The following is a 14,440-nucleotide window of genomic DNA, read 5'->3' as shown; positions in this document are numbered from 1 at the left end:
CAGGGGACCCTGCAAAGCGTGGAGGTGTCATGGAATGACCAAGTAGTTCAAGGCAGCCCTCGGTCCTGGGGCGTGGCCAAGGGTTGAGCACCTGTGTGGCATTTCTGCCCCCGGGGGACACTTGGCAACATCTGTAGACACTTTTGGTGGTGGAGTGAGAGCTGCTATTGGCTTCTCATGGGTGGAGGCCAGGGGTGCTGTTCCACACCCCACAGTGAGTGATCTGGCCCCAAATGTCAATAGTTTGAACCTGGACTGAAGGGATGAGAGAAACCAGGGTTGAGTGGAGGGCCCAGATTTTATCCTGCAAGCCCAGGGGAGTCAGAGAAGGGCTTGGGACAGGGCAGAGTGGCGGCCACTCTGATATCTGGCCTGAGGCAACACAGGGTCCGTGGGTCTCTGCCCCCATCTCTCTCCAGATAAATGACCTGCGTTCCCAGAAGACCCCCATTGAGAGCTTGTTCATCGAGGCCACCGAGAAGTTTCGGAGCAATCTCAAGACCATGTACTCCGTCCCCGTACGTGTCGCCCCCAGCCCCAGGGGGAACCTGGCAATCCCTGAGCCTTCCCCAGGGTGCCCCCCCATCTCTCTGTCCAGGGGGGTCACACCTTCCATCCCCCCAGAACGGGAAGATCCACGTTGGCTACAAGGACCTGATGGAGAACTACCAGATCGTCGTGAGCAACCTGGCAGCCGAGCGTGGCGAGAAGGACACCAACCTGGTCCTCAACCTTTTCCAGTCATTGCTGGACGAGTTCACCCGCGGTCACAGCAAGAACGACTTCGAGCTGCCCAAGGTGGGTAGGGGCACAGCCTGCGGGGCCGGCTGGAGGCGGGGCTACCCCAGAGGCCCACACAGACCTGCCTTTGTGCTCCCTCACAGCAGAGCAAAGCTCAGAAGAAGAAGCGGAAGCAGGAGCGCGCGGTGAGTATGCGTGTGTGTGAGTGTGTGCAGGTGAGCGTGTGTGGTTTTCGCCCAGCCCTGAGGAACCCTAGTGGTGAAGGAGCGGCCCCCAGCCCTGAGATGCCTCAGGCAACATTCATGCTGGGCAGCCCGACTGGGCGGGGTAGGGGGGTGGGGGGTCCGCCCTCGCCACTCAGCACCCTCCTCCTCGGCCCCTAGGTCCAGCAGCACAATGGGCACGTGTTCGCCAGCTACCAAGTGAGCATCCCTCAGTCGTGTGAGCAGTGCCTCTCCTACATCTGGCTCATGGACAAGGCCCTGCTCTGCAGCGGTGAGTGCTTCAGCACCCCAGCCTCCCCCGCTGCACGCCCTGAATCCCACTGAATCCTGCCACCATGTCCCTAACCCCTTGCTGGGCTCCAGGACTTCACCTCAGCCACAGGGCAGATCTTTCCAGAACACTGTCCCGGCCACATCTCTCCCCACTCAAAACCCAACCTAGGCAAGTTACCCTGTGTCCCATCTCTGGGCCTTTCTATGCGTTGTTGCCACTGCCTGAGCTGCTGGCTCGTCCCCTGTGTGCCAGGAGAGGCCAGTCAGTCCCCACCAGGGGACCCTGAGAGATGGGCATAGCCAAGGATAGCCCAGCTGGCCCTCAGTCAGGCAGCCAGGGGGTAGCCAAGCCAAGCCTGGAGACCAGCCGACCCTCAGAGGCCTAGTGCGGTTCAGCGGGCCTCTAGCACATGCATTTTCATACCAGCACCAGCCAGGCTCATCTGTCTTTTCAACCCAGGGTCTCCTCCTCTCCCCTGGGGTCCTGTATGAGGAGCAGCCCCCCATCCCACATCCGTCATAAATACCCGAGCATTTGTCACTGTTCCAAGATAAGGACATACCCAGACACCACCTCCTTTTTCTCTTCTCTCCATGCCTGATGTCCCCTAGTCTGGGGTTTGGTGTGCTTGGGAGAAACAAAAGCGACATCACTCACACCACGGTTATAGGCCAAGTCCCCAGGGCCTCCTCCTGGCAGGACTGAGGCGTGGGCCCCCTAAACCTCTGGGGCTAGTTCTCACTGGCCAGGCTGGCTCTGAGGCCACTAACACTCACCAGCTATGAACACCTGCCTACATGGCTCCCTCGCCTGGGAATCAGGGCAGAGATATGTGTGATTCAAGTCTAGTCGGCAGGCCCCTAGCCATCGGGACAGGCGGCCCTGGGAGCCTGAGGCCCCTACGGTCTGCCTGTGACCGCCCTCTCCCCCTGCCATGACTCCTAGTGTGCAAGATGACCTGCCACAAGAAGTGCGTGCACAAGATTCAGACCTACTGCTCCTACCCATGTGGAAGGAAGGTGAGCCCACCGAGGCCAGGAACTTTCCAGAACAACACTAGGTTCAGGACCAGGTGCCTGTGGAAGGCAATCCTGAGAGGTGTGGAGGAGAGGGTGTGCCTGGTGCAAGGCCAAGGGAGGGCATCGGGAAGAAGCAGGGAGCTGGCAGGTGGGGCTGGGACTGAAGAGAAGCACACCGGGTTCTGCCCGAGCGCCTTGAGACCCCGAGGCAGGGGCTGGGCTTGTGTGTGCATCTCAGAAGCTGGCCCTGCTCCTGCCTCTTCTGGGCGAAGGGAATACCCCTACTGTACCCACGAGGGAGGCGGGTTCCCAAGTGCTGGAGTGGCAGCAGGAGCCAGGATGGACTGTTCTGAGGGGCCATGGGTGCTCCTTGTACGGAGCACCTGCCCAGTGGCTATTGGGCTGACTTTCGCAGCCCGGCACATCCAGAACCTTCAAGGGGGGAATGAGGGGCCAAGCGACGGAGCCCACAGAGGAGGCCTAAAGGGCGGCTGGGGAAGACAGATGACCCAGGCCTCACCCCCGCCTCCGGCATTGCAGAGCGAGCCAGGTGCCGAGCCGGGCCACTTTGGTGTTTGCGTGGATAGCCTGACCAGCGATAAGGCCTCGGTGCCCATCGTGCTGGAGAAGCTTCTGGAACACGTGGAGATGCACGGCCTGTACACCGAGGGCCTCTACCGCAAATCAGGTGCTGCCAACCGCACAAGGGAGCTCCGGCAGGCTCTGCAGTCAGGTGGGTGCTGTGGCAGGTGGGGCCTGCAAATAGGTAGGTCTTCCGGCAGGTGGGCATCATGAGGGGCACAGCCCTCCCGCCTGCACTGCGCTCACCAGCCCTGCCCACTTTCTCCAAAGACCCCGCGGCAGTCAAGCTGGAGAACTTCCCCATACATGCCATCACCGGGGTGCTCAAGCAGTGGCTGCGGGAACTGCCCGAGCCCCTCATGACCTTCGCCCAGTACAGTGACTTCCTCCGTGCCGTCGGTGAGTCCCATCATGGCAGCAGGGGTGGGCGGGTGGTCCAGATTGGGGTCAGAGCCACAAACATACTGTGGCCAGCCAGGGACACAGGACCACCCAATCAGAGCTGAGAAACCAAGACCTGGGGCAGGTCTGGGACCCTGCATTCTTGCCACACATCCAGCCCACGCCCCACATGGTGGGAGGCTTCCCTGTCCCCAAGGGGTGTCTCAGTGGGGCCCACAGGGAGCTGACACCTGGGCCTTCCTAGAGCTGCCAGAGAAGCAGGAGCAGCTGGCTGCCATCTACGCCGTCCTGGAGCACCTTCCAGAAGCCAATCACAACTCCTTGGAGCGGCTCATCTTCCACCTGGTCAAGCAAGTGCCCGCTGCCACTCTCTTTGGGGTGGGGGTCCCTGCCAGGAGCCCCGCCGCCCGTTCCCAGGCGGGTATTCTCGGCTGGTTCTGCACCAGGATTTGGGACCATGTTGGGTGGTCAGTGAGGGTCTCCCGGCCATCCCCTAACTGCTGCTCGCTACACAGGGTGGCCCTACTCGAGGACGTGAATCGCATGTCACCCAGTGCACTGGCCATCATTTTTGCGCCCTGCCTCCTACGCTGCCCTGACAACTCAGACCCACTGACCAGCATGAAGGATGTCCTCAAGATTACCACGTGAGTGCCAGGCCCGCCCCTTCCCCGCACCGTTCGGGGCAGACTTGTTAGGGACCCCTCTGAATTCTTTTGAGGCTGCAGAACCACTAAGGAGGGAAAGTCACAGGGCAAGGGGCAGATGTGGCGCCAGTGTTCAAGCACTGGTCTCGAGGTTTCTTCTTTCCAGCCGCACAAGTTCTCCAAAAGTTCTTCAAAAGAACTCAGAAAGTTGTCAGACATCAGTCACTAAGAGGGTGTTGTTTAGGCGGCTTGTGAAGACAAGAACCTGTCACTGAAGGTGGTTTCACGAGGCAAACAAACCAAAAAGGCCTGATAGCACAGCCCTAGGCCATGCTTGTCATAATTAATGAACAATGACAGGCAGCAAGGAGAGGAGCCTGGCGTGGCCTGACAGATGTGCTTCCAGCGTCCTCTAGCCGTCTTTGTGCCTGTTCTTCTTACGTGCTCGTGCTGATGGGAACCTTGAGTTGTGACTACTTCTCCGAGGCTGAGTCCCTCCGTACGGACCACTCCAGGCTCCATCCCCCGATACTGACCACTCTGGGCCGAGTCCCCCCAGCACTGACCACTCCGGGCCGAGTCCCCCCAGCACTGACCACTCCGGGCCGAGTCCCCCCAGCACTGACAACTCCGGGCCGAGTCCCCCCAGCACTGACCACTCCGGGCCGAGTCCCCCCAGCACTGACCACTCCGGGCCGAGTCCCCCCAGCACTGACCACTCCGGGCCGAGTCCCCCCAGCACTGACCACTCCGGGCCGAGTCCCCCCAGCACTGACCACTCCGGGCCGAGTCCCCCCAGCACTGACCACTCCGGGCCGAGTCCCCCCAGCACTGACCACTCCGGGCCGAGTCCCCCCAGCACTGACCACTCCGGGCCGAGTCCCCCCAGCACTGACCACTCCGGGCCGAGTCCCCCCAGCACTGACCACTCCGGGCCGAGTCCCCCCAGCACTGACCACTCCGGGCCGAGTCCCCCCAGCACTGACCACTCCGGGCCGAGTCCCCCCAGCACTGACCACTCCGGGCCGAGTCCCCCCAGCACTGACCACTCCGGGCCGAGTCCCCCCAGCACTGACCACTCCGGGCCGAGTCCCCCCAGCACTGACCACTCCGGGCCGAGTCCCCCCAGCACTGACCACTCCGGGCCGAGTCCCCCCAGCACTGACCACTCCGGGCCGAGTCCCCCCAGCACTGACCACTCCGGGCCGAGTCCCCCCAGCACTGACCACTCTGGGCTGAGTCCCCCCAGCACTGACCAATCTGGGCTGAGTCTCCTCCGTATTGACCATTCAGGCTGGCTTTGACCACTAAGCAGATGAGCTGCTTGTCAAAGTGCACATTCTGGAGCCCTTGGGGCCAACTGCCTGCATCCATTAAGACAAGTCACCCAGTCTCCTACGCCTCATACTTCTCTGTGAGAGGGAATAATCTCCACCCTGCAGGGTGACTGAGAGGTCAGTTCATTCCAATCCTCTGTACATACTTTCTCCTTCAAACAAGGAGATGGAGACTCAGGCTCAGAAAGGTACAGTGAGTCATTCGAGGTCACACAGCAAGTGAGCTGGGGTCAATATGGGAGCCATAGCTGTGTCGCTAGCCCTGCCTGGTTTCTGGGTGGGTCTCTGCTTTGGCCATCATGTCCCAGGCTCCAGCCAGCACTTCCCTGGACACTGGGCCCCCACACCTGCTATCCCTAAGTCACCCTCTCGGTGGGCCTTCCCCACAGGTGCGTGGAGATGCTGATCAAGGAACAGATGAGGAAGTACAAAGTAAAGATGGAGGAGATCAGCCAGCTGGAGGCTGCGGAGAGCATCGCCTTCCGCAGGCTCTCCCTCCTGCGACAAAACACTGTGAGTACATATTGTGGGGTGGAGCCTCGGTAGGGGGCGTGGTTGGGTGTGGCCTGGGTGGGAGTGGCCCTGTAGGCAGGCCTTAGGAGCTGGGGGCGGGGTCTCACCTCCTTTACCACGTGAGCCTGGCCAAGAGCCTGTGGCCGACAGGTTAGGGGTGGATTCCCCTCCTCAGACAAATGACCACTGCCCTCTCTGTTTCATGCCATACGCCCCTCTCAGGGCAGTGGGGGAGCTCTGTCACCCACTTGGTAGTTCTGCTCGTCTTCAAACCCCGGCCCTTGCTGACTTGGGCCCCACCCATAGGAGACTGATCCCACAGAAGTAGCCCCAGAGTGTGAGGGGTAAGGGGATGGTTCCTGGACTCCCCTGTCCTTGTCCCTGCGGTCAGATGTGACTCAGTGCCTGTGACACGACCTGTGACTTAGTCATAGCACCATGTAGTCATCCTCTGTTCATCTCTCCCCCAGCCTTGGCCTCTCAAACTGGGGTTTTCGTCTCCCTATGAGGGGGTCCTGGTATGTACTCGATTGGTTGGCCCACCCTGCATGTCTTTGGTGCAGTGCATGCTGGGGTTCCCCTCGGCCCCTGGGATCCTCGTAGGATAGGCCCAGCATGTCCTAAACTTCCGAAAGTGCACGCTGGGGGAGACCCATTGCCTGCTGCCCACTTCTGCTGAGGACAACTAACCAGCTGTGCACCGGCCACTTGATCCCCACATGGCCCCTGGAGAAGCCTCACTAAGCCTGCCGTCCACGGCAGAACTAACCTCCCCCAGAGTTGCGCACACCTCCCTCTCCCCACTCACAAGCGCTGACCCCACCTGCCCAGAGAGGCCGGCCAGACTTGCCATTTCTCTGTTGCAGAACAAGAGCCCCACAGCCCGGGGAAGCAGCAGCGGCCCAGAAGAGCTGGGGGTGCTGCCAGAGGAGGAAGCAGCTGGTGACGAAGAGGACCGGGAGAAGGAGATACTCATTGAGCGGATCCAGTCCATCAAGGAGGAGAAGCAAGTGTCCCTCTGTCCCCTTCCCACCCTCATCTGCACCATCCAGCCCCCATCCACTGGTCCTTCCACTATGCATAGGGGACCTGGATATTAGGGAGGCTGACAGGCCAAGCTCAGTCCTGTCGTCCAGGACCCATCTCGTGGAGTGCGGTTGTCCTAAAACACAGCTTGGGGCTCTGTTTAAACCCTATGCTTGACCACAGGGAACCATGGTGGCCCACAGGGAAAGGAAGGGCAACGGGTGATGTTCAGATTTTGTCTTAAAGGTGGCCTTAGCTAGGGTAACCGAGTAATTCGTTGTCCAGTCAAAATGTGGGTGTGAAAGGCAGTGCTATTAAAAAATTATGCCAGGAGAACAGGCATGAGCCAGGGCGCCTGGCCACAGTTGTCTTATAGAGTAGGGTGCTCCAGGCAGAGGGAACAGTACGTGCAAAGGTCCTGATGCAGGAGCTCATTTGCTCAGTACTGGGCCAGATGCCTGGCTTCCCTCAGCAGCCTGTCACCTGCTTCCCATGAGCTTTCCAGGGCCAGGGGCATTTTGGGCCAGGCGTGCTTTGGAGGTGGGAGGTTCTGGGAGCGGGGCATTCCATCCAGTACCAAGATGGCCTGCTCTGTCCCGTCATCTGGGCACTTTCCACGGGGTGGTCTTTCACCATTGGGACAGCCTTAGACATGTGACCCCCATTACCCCAGGGAGGACATCACCTACCGGCTGCCAGAATTGGACCCTCGGGGCTCCGACGAGGAGAACCTAGACTCAGAAACATCAGCCAGCACCGAGAGCCTGTTAGAAGAGCGAGCAGGGCGGGGGACCTTGGAAGGTCAGTATTAAGGTAGTGTCTGCTTTTTTCCTTCCCGTGACCATCCCTGGCAGGCCCCGGGGCGAGGGTCCATCTGCTGGCCCTGAAGCTACAGTAACCCTGCTGTCTGTCTCTCAAAAGGGCCCCCCGCACCTGCTCTCCCTAGTCCCAGCACGCCTGCCCCAAGCCCCCTCCCCGAGGTGGCTGCCCCTCCAAGACGAAGGCCGTCGTCCTTCGTGACGGTCAGAGTGAAGACCCCCCGGCGGACCCCCATCATGCCCACAGCTAACATCAAGCTCCCACCCGGCCTGCCCTCCTACCTCCCTGGCCGGGCACCAGGTGCCCGTGAGGCCACCGCCTCAGTGAGGCGCCGGGAGCCACCTGCCCGCCGCCCAGACCAGGTACACTCTGTGTATATCACGCCGGGTGCTCACCTGCCTGCACAGGGCACTGAGGAGACCCTGGACGAGGACAACCCGCTGCCTGGGGCCAAGCGGAGGTACTCAGACCCCCCAACCTACTGCCTGCCCCCCACCTCGGGCCAGGCTAACGGCTGAGGGTCTGCAGTGCCAGAATCTGCACCTCTAAGGATGGCCCTGTGCCAAAGCTCCAGAGCCAGCATTCAGCTCTCCGAGAAGGATCCAGAATGAAAAGCTCCAAGAGCGATGTGAGGTGGGCACCGGCTCCCAGTGCAGAGTCCAGGCAGCGAGAGGCCAGCTGGGGCTTACGCCTGACATTGCACAGAGGCACTGCCCAGAGCCCTGAATCCTGGCAGGCAGCCTGGCCTCTCCCACCCGCCCGTTTTGTACGGTAACTGTTACTTTGTGCCTGGTTTACATAACTTTTAAACTGTAACAGCCTTAACAGAAGACCAAATTGTTTTTTATATGTGTATGTACAAATTTTTATATTAACGCCCTGCCTCGCCCTTATAACCTGGACACAAGACTAAAGAGCAAAGCCCATACAAGCCACCCTACCTTGAAGGCTCAGGCCCGCGCTGACAGCTCAGGGGGCATCCACGGACCAGGACCCTGCAGCAGGGTTTGGACATTTGGAGCACCTAACTGCCCAGAGTCTGTCCAGCGCTCATCCTGTGACCCGGCCAGCGGCCGCCTGGCCCACGTGCATTCAAAGGAGCAGTAGAGTCTTCCATGGGGATCCAGGCTGGTGGCTGGAGCCAGGACATAAGGTGGGGGATGGCCTCTACCCAGGGCACCACGGACTTCACATCCAGGGAGACTCGAATGTGGCCATCACCCCACTGTCCACCGTTCCCTGAATGGAGGAAGCTGCCCTTGGCACTGCCCACACCGTATGGTAGAATAGGAGCCTTTGACTCAGGACCACTCACAGGCTGGGAGAGCAAGGCCTGTGTTTGCGTGTCCCTACAGGCCTATAGTGACAGCCTGGGGATCTCTGGAGTGGGGCTTCCCTCTCTCAGGCTCCGCTCATCCCCAGACACCTGGACAGATGACCCCGGTCTGGAAAGAGGTGCCCCACAAACCATGTGAAATTAAAAAAAAAGTGCCTGAAAAGTGTTCGCGTGTGATTCCTGCTCAGACCTGCTTGGGGTTGGAGGAACATAGGCCAGCAGGTGGGGGTCCACCCTGCAGTCTCAGGGTTGTGGCCTTGTCTGAGAGGACCTGCCTGATCCTCCAGCAAACTGCTGCTGTTAGAATGTCACACATAATCCTCACCTGGGCGAGGTGGGCCTGCTGGAGGTGCGTGCGTATTGATCCAGAAACCAGGGGGAGCAGGGAGTTCAGAGCCAGGAGCAACCTTCCCACAGACAGGCTCCCAGACTGCAAACATGGGCAGTTGTGGGACCTGGCTAGTAGATGGCACCCCTGAGGGTGGGCAGCCAGTGGGAACTGGCTAGCAAGTGGGGGGCAGTGACGAATGGGAGTCCAGACTACACATGCGGGAGAGCTGGGGGGCTTTCCAAGGTCACACCACTGGGATGGGGTGTGGCTGGGTTTCAAAACCTGCTCAGGCTGCCTTGACAGCCTCCCTTTATCCACCCTGGGTTTGGTCTCATTCATTGTATCCTTTGAGGACACCAGGCCCACTAATGTGACCGGGACATAGGTGACCTGAGGTCTGGGAAGATAAAGGGGTTGCATGCCAAGGTCATCCCTGTGAAGCCTCTATCTTCACCCTGTCCACTCCAGGAGGGGGCTCCAGGATGGGTCTTGGCTCCCACTGGGCTAGAACTGGGTTCTTCGCACGGGAATCTGAGCCTTAGGGGTGACCTGGCCCCACCTCTCACTCCCAGGGCTAACCTGTGTCCCCTTCAAGCAGACACTGTCCCACTGCCCAATTCCCAAGGGAGGAAACGCCCAGAAATGGCGGGAGGTGGAGTCAGAGTCAGGGCTGGGACCCAGAAGCTCTTAACCGCAGAAGTTTGGATGGTCCCCTAAGCTTTGGATTCTTAAGTCCCAGGCCAACGGCTCTCCCCCTAGCCCCCAGGAGAAATCGGGGAAGGCTGCCTGGATGCGGGAGAGCTCAATGTGGGAAGAACCTAGACGGGTTAAGTGTGGTAGAGGAATTTTGAGCTAGGGGAAAGGAATGAGCAGAGGACGCGGCATGTGGGCCTGACACCGAATGATCTGGTCCTCTCAACCCTTCCTGAGGTGTTAAGATGTTCGCGAGGAAAGCAGGCGATTTGGCCCTAAGTATGGATGGGATGGCCACTCCTTGAAACAAGACTTTACTTATGCTCCAAAGATGAGACAGAACGAGCGGGGCACGCCAGCCCGGAAGGAAGTCAAGTAAAGGCACTTCCGCCCTCACTTAAGATGTCGCCGGCGGAAGGGGCGGGGTACCGCCGGGTGGTGATGGCCGCGTCGAGGCTAGAGCTGAACCTGGTGCGGTTGCTGTGCCGCTGCGAGGCGATGGCAGCAGAGAAGCGGGACTCGGATGAGTGGCGTCTGGAGAAGGTGAGGGGATCCCGGGCTGCTGCGTAGAGCCCAACTCCGGTAGGGTGGTCCTCGGGGTTAACAGTCACTGGGCCGGTCTCCCCCGCCCCACCAAACGCTCTGGTCACGCCCCTTCCGGTCGGCTCCGCCACGTCCACCAGCTATTTCCTGGGCTCTTCTGACCCCGCCTCCTTGATAATTGGCCCCTCCCCCTTTCCCGGCCCCGCCCTGTCCTAGCCCCGCCTTTTGTTGTCTCTGCCCCCACTTCGGGCCGGATGGGGGGTATTCGGGGGACCCGGCTAAAACCCACTTTCTCTTCCCAGTACGTGGGAGCCCTCGAGAACATGCTGCAGGCCCTGAAACTCCAAGCGAGGTCAGTACAGGAGGCCATAGGGGCTTTAAATCCGGGGTGGGAATGGAGGCCAGGGGGCCCTCTCCTGTTGGGAGACCCCTGGGCTCCATCCCTGCTGGGACCCTTCTCTGAACTGGGGACAGCGGACAGGTTTCCTTTTTCCACGTCTCGTCATCCAGCAAACCGGCATCCGAGGTGATCAATGAATATTCCCGCAAGGTAGACTTTCTGAAGGGGATGCTGCAGGCAGAGAAGCTGGTGAGCAGGGGAACCTCTGCTTCCTCGGCCCTTATCGCATTCTCCTGGGTCCCGCCCCTCTGGTGACTCCTCCTCCCTCTTCTGCAGACCTCCTCCTCTGAGAAGGCACTAGCCAACCAGTTCCTGGCCCCTGGCCGCGTGCCAACCACAGCCAGGGAGCGGGTGCCCGCCACCAAGACTGTACACCTGCAGTCACGGGCTCGGTACACCAGTGAGATGCGGAGCGAGCTGCTGGGCACGGTAGGGCTCCCTCCCTGGTCCCTGGGAACCTTTCAGTCAGGGACAGGAGTTCAGTGCCTGGGGATGGCCAGAACAACAAATACTATCAGGTACAAGGACCCTAGGGGACCCAACAGCCTCTGCCCTAGGCCATAAAACAAGGTTTCCCAAAAGGAGGGCATTGTAGCCAGGGCTTTGCTAGAGGAATGAGTTTGTTTGGTACAAGGCAAAAGTGGTACACATCTGGTTAAGCCACAGAGTTGGCCCAGTGCAAGCCCAGAGTTTGGCTCTTAGCTTCCCACTTTCCACAAATAGACAAGATTTTTTTCATCTGTAAAATAGGATGACAGGTGCCTTTCTGAGCACTTTACGTAAATCAGCTAAACCCTTCAAAGTATAAGCTGTTGTCATTACCAGTTTATCGGTGAGAAAACAGAGGCTCAGAGGTCACAGGACTTGCCTAGGTCCCTGACTAAGGGCTCAGAAGTTCTGAGAGCAGAAAGGACAGGTTTGGGAGCATAACAGGGTAGGTGACTTCCTGCCTGTTGCTTTTTCCCACAGGACTCTGCTGGAGGTGAGTCACCCTGAGTAGAACAGGACTCAAGTCTTTAGCTGCTTGGGACAGGACATGTGTCCTTGCTGCCCCCCATCCCTCGTGCCTCATCTAGCTGCAACAGGATCCTCTGCATCCTAGAGAGAGTGTCCCTGGGGGCATCACCAAGTCATGCCTGGAGGGGGTCTGGGAAGAGAGGAGGTGGCCCTCAGAGGAAACAGGAGGGAGGGAGGGACCTAGGGCCTAGGGAAACCCAGATGGGGGTGAGGAAAGCATCCCAGACAAGAGGGCAGCAGACAAGAGGGGAAAGGTCCTTAAGGGTAGCAGACCCATAATGCTCAGGAAGCTGGAACACAGGAAACCAATCCTCTCCTTCCTGCTTGGCCTGTTCTGCTTCCAGAGCCAGCGCTGGACGTGAGAAAGAGAATGTGAGTATCTTCAGCCCTTGGGCAGAACTGCAGGGGCAGGGGGGCTAGACAAACCTTGAGCCACTGAGGCGCCACTACAAGCATCTAAAGCACCCATCAGTTGACACTTCTGGGAATGCTCTTCCCAGAAACCAAAGTAAAGAAGGGGAAACTGAGCCCCAAGTAGGGCAGTGGCTGTAGCCATCACTTGTGGATTCCCTGGGAACATGTTGGTCTCTTCCCCTCCCCCACACCATCTCATGTCCACCCGTCCACCCATGTGTGGGGTCAGTGGGGTGGCAGGGCCCAGGCCAGGGGATGAGAAGCAGTCGGCAGCCGAGCTAGACCTCGTCCTGCAACAACACCAGAACCTCCAGGAGAAGCTGGCAGAAGAAATGCTAGATCTGGCCCGGAGCCTAAAGACCAACACACTGGCCGCCCAGAGCGTCATCAAGAAGGACAACCAGGTGCGAGGCCTATGGGGATTCTGCAGCCTGTGCCCTGGGGCATCAGAGTTTTCCCAGCAGACGGGTACTGTGGCTGGGGCTTGGCTGGATAAATAGTAGGAGCTTGGTAGAAGGCAAGCAATGGCATTCCTAGCAGAGGAAACAGCACCAGCAAGCACGGGCCAAGGGGTGCTGACTTGCCCCAGGGCAGCAGGGAGAGGCCACACTCGATCCCAGTCCTATTGATAACCCTCCCCACCTCACCCACAGACCCTGTCACATTCCCTCAAGATGGCTGACCAGAACCTGGAGAAGCTGAAGACAGAATCAGAGCGGCTGGAGCAGCACGCACAGAAGTCAGTCAACTGGCTGCTCTGGGCCATGCTTATCATTGTCTGCTTCATTTTCATCAGCATGATCCTCTTCATCCGTATCATGCCCAAACTCAAATAAAGACTTGGCCCAGCCCACCCCATCTGTCCTCTGTCTGCCCTCCACCCTTGTCCAGATGTGCCCTTTGGGGTGAACAACAAGATAGGAAGGCCCTTGGAGGTCCCCAAGAGCCAGAGAGTACTTGAGCAGGGGAGGAAGATCAGGCTTTGGGCAGGAGTGGTGGCTCAGCAACCCCTCCCCATTTCCCCCTGGTACCTACCCCACTCTGGACAAGGTGGGGCCCCTAGAGGCCCTAGGAGTCCCCAGTCTGGTAGAGTCAGAGCAAAACACAATGCCTTCAGCCCTGTGGAGTCAGGGTGAGACCTGGAGGGTGGAGAAGGAGTGGGGCCATCCCTGGAAGTCAGCCTGGAAGAGGGACATTGGTGCTGGGCCTTCCTTGCAATTGAAGGTGATAATTCAAGGGCAGCGCTCAGCACAGCCTAAGTTCTCAGGATATTGCAGATGTGCTTCACACAGTTACTCAGCAAACAGCAGGGTTGGTGGAGGCCCTGCTCTGCCCAGGCCATAGTCTCATTTCAGGTGATAACTGGGTGGGCACTGGAATTGGGACCCTGGAAGGGATCGTGAGTGGGAGTCCAGGGGAACAGTGGGTCTTGGCCTCTGCCCACCCTCACTCCAGACTTTGGGGGCAAAGCCCCCAAAAGCATGGTGACCAAGGGAGCTCAGTGAGGGAGTGTAGACAGGTTGCATGGGTGTATGTCTGTCCCAGACTCTTGGCTGCATGAGCAGGCACTGTGGGACACACATGAAGGTGCCCACATGGGAGTCCCATCAACACTGGTACAAAACCACCAAGCTTTTTAGAAGCTCTAATGGCAAATTTTAAAAAGTAGATCATGAAATTGAGGCTAATGCCTGAGACCCAGGAATAGTTCAATAGGAAGGCTGTCAATAGCCACATTAATGCAACAGGAAGCAAAACCATAGAGTAGGTGGGGTGAAATGGTCTGTACTGTTGCTGAACAGTACAATGATCTGTTACAAAGATCTCTAAATAAGAGTTTTTTTCCTCTAACTGAAAAATCTCACGCCAAAAACAGCACTGAATTTAATGGGCAAATACTGGCAGTTCTGCCATCAAAGTGAGGAGGTGGAGTGATGCCCATGGTCTACCCATATCCCCCAATGATTTAACATTGTCTGGAGGTGTTAGTCAATGCAATTGAGCAAGAAATGAGATTGAGGGGCGGCCAGTTAGCTCACATGGTTAGAGCTCGTGCTCTTAACAAAAAGGTTGCTGGTTTGATTCCAGCATGGGATGGTGGGCTGCGGCCCCCTGCAACTAG

The 14,440-nt window shown here is 58.8% G+C and overlaps 2 protein-coding genes across 15 annotated transcripts in view; both read left to right on the top strand.

Moving 5' to 3' along the window:
- MYO9B (myosin IXB) overlaps positions 1-9,083 on the top strand; it is an 80,113-nt gene extending 71,030 nt beyond the window's left edge. For 5 of the 14 annotated variants that reach the window (XM_074337955.2, XM_074337951.2, XM_074337954.2 and 2 more), the window contains 14 exons: positions 420-518; positions 625-798; positions 885-926; positions 1,125-1,236; positions 2,185-2,258; positions 2,799-2,991; positions 3,111-3,239; positions 3,487-3,592; positions 3,758-3,889; positions 5,616-5,739; positions 6,210-6,257; positions 6,606-6,745; positions 7,439-7,566; positions 7,687-9,083. In XM_074337955.2, coding sequence (XP_074194056.2) covers positions 420-518; positions 625-798; positions 885-926; positions 1,125-1,236; positions 2,185-2,258; positions 2,799-2,991; positions 3,111-3,239; positions 3,487-3,592; positions 3,758-3,889; positions 5,616-5,739; positions 6,210-6,257; positions 6,606-6,745; positions 7,439-7,566; positions 7,687-8,102 — 1,917 coding nt within the window. In that variant the 3' untranslated portion in view covers positions 8,103-9,083. Of the gene's footprint in view, positions 1-419; positions 519-624; positions 799-884; positions 927-1,124; positions 1,237-2,184; positions 2,259-2,798; positions 2,992-3,110; positions 3,240-3,486; positions 3,593-3,757; positions 3,890-5,615; positions 5,740-6,209; positions 6,258-6,605; positions 6,750-7,438; positions 7,579-7,686 lie in introns of all 14 variants that reach the window. The other 9 variants (XM_074337952.2, XM_074337948.2, XM_074337960.2 and 6 more) reach the window with 6 other exon arrangements.
- Positions 9,084-10,329: 1,246 nt separating this feature from the next.
- On the top strand, positions 10,330-13,171 carry USE1 (unconventional SNARE in the ER 1). The gene is made up of 8 exons (XM_019736722.3): positions 10,330-10,487; positions 10,790-10,839; positions 10,998-11,076; positions 11,164-11,316; positions 11,857-11,869; positions 12,249-12,276; positions 12,548-12,722; positions 12,972-13,171. The coding sequence occupies exons 1-8, from the start codon at positions 10,347-10,349 to the stop codon at positions 13,152-13,154; spliced, it is 822 nt and encodes a 273-aa protein (XP_019592281.1). The 5' UTR covers positions 10,330-10,346; the 3' UTR covers positions 13,155-13,171.
- The last annotated feature ends 1,269 nt before the right edge of the window (positions 13,172-14,440 follow it).

The sequence above is a fragment of the Rhinolophus sinicus genome, chromosome 15 (assembly GCF_057876585.1).
Source record: "Rhinolophus sinicus isolate RSI-liver-muscle chromosome 15, RSI-T2T, whole genome shotgun sequence".
NCBI classification, from domain to species: domain Eukaryota; kingdom Metazoa; phylum Chordata; class Mammalia; order Chiroptera; family Rhinolophidae; genus Rhinolophus; species Rhinolophus sinicus.
This window is presented reverse-complemented; position numbering and strand designations above follow the sequence as displayed.

Coding starts and splice junctions, on each gene's coding strand:
- USE1 (XM_019736722.3), top strand. CDS start 10,347: ATGTCGCCGGCGGAAGGGGCGGGGTACCGCCGGGTGGTGATGGCCGCG. Junction 12,277..12,547: donor CTGGACGTGAGAAAGAGAAT/GTGAGTATCTTC, acceptor GTGTGGGGTCAG/TGGGGTGGCAGGGCCCAGGC. Junction 12,723..12,971: donor TCATCAAGAAGGACAACCAG/GTGCGAGGCCTA, acceptor CCTCACCCACAG/ACCCTGTCACATTCCCTCAA.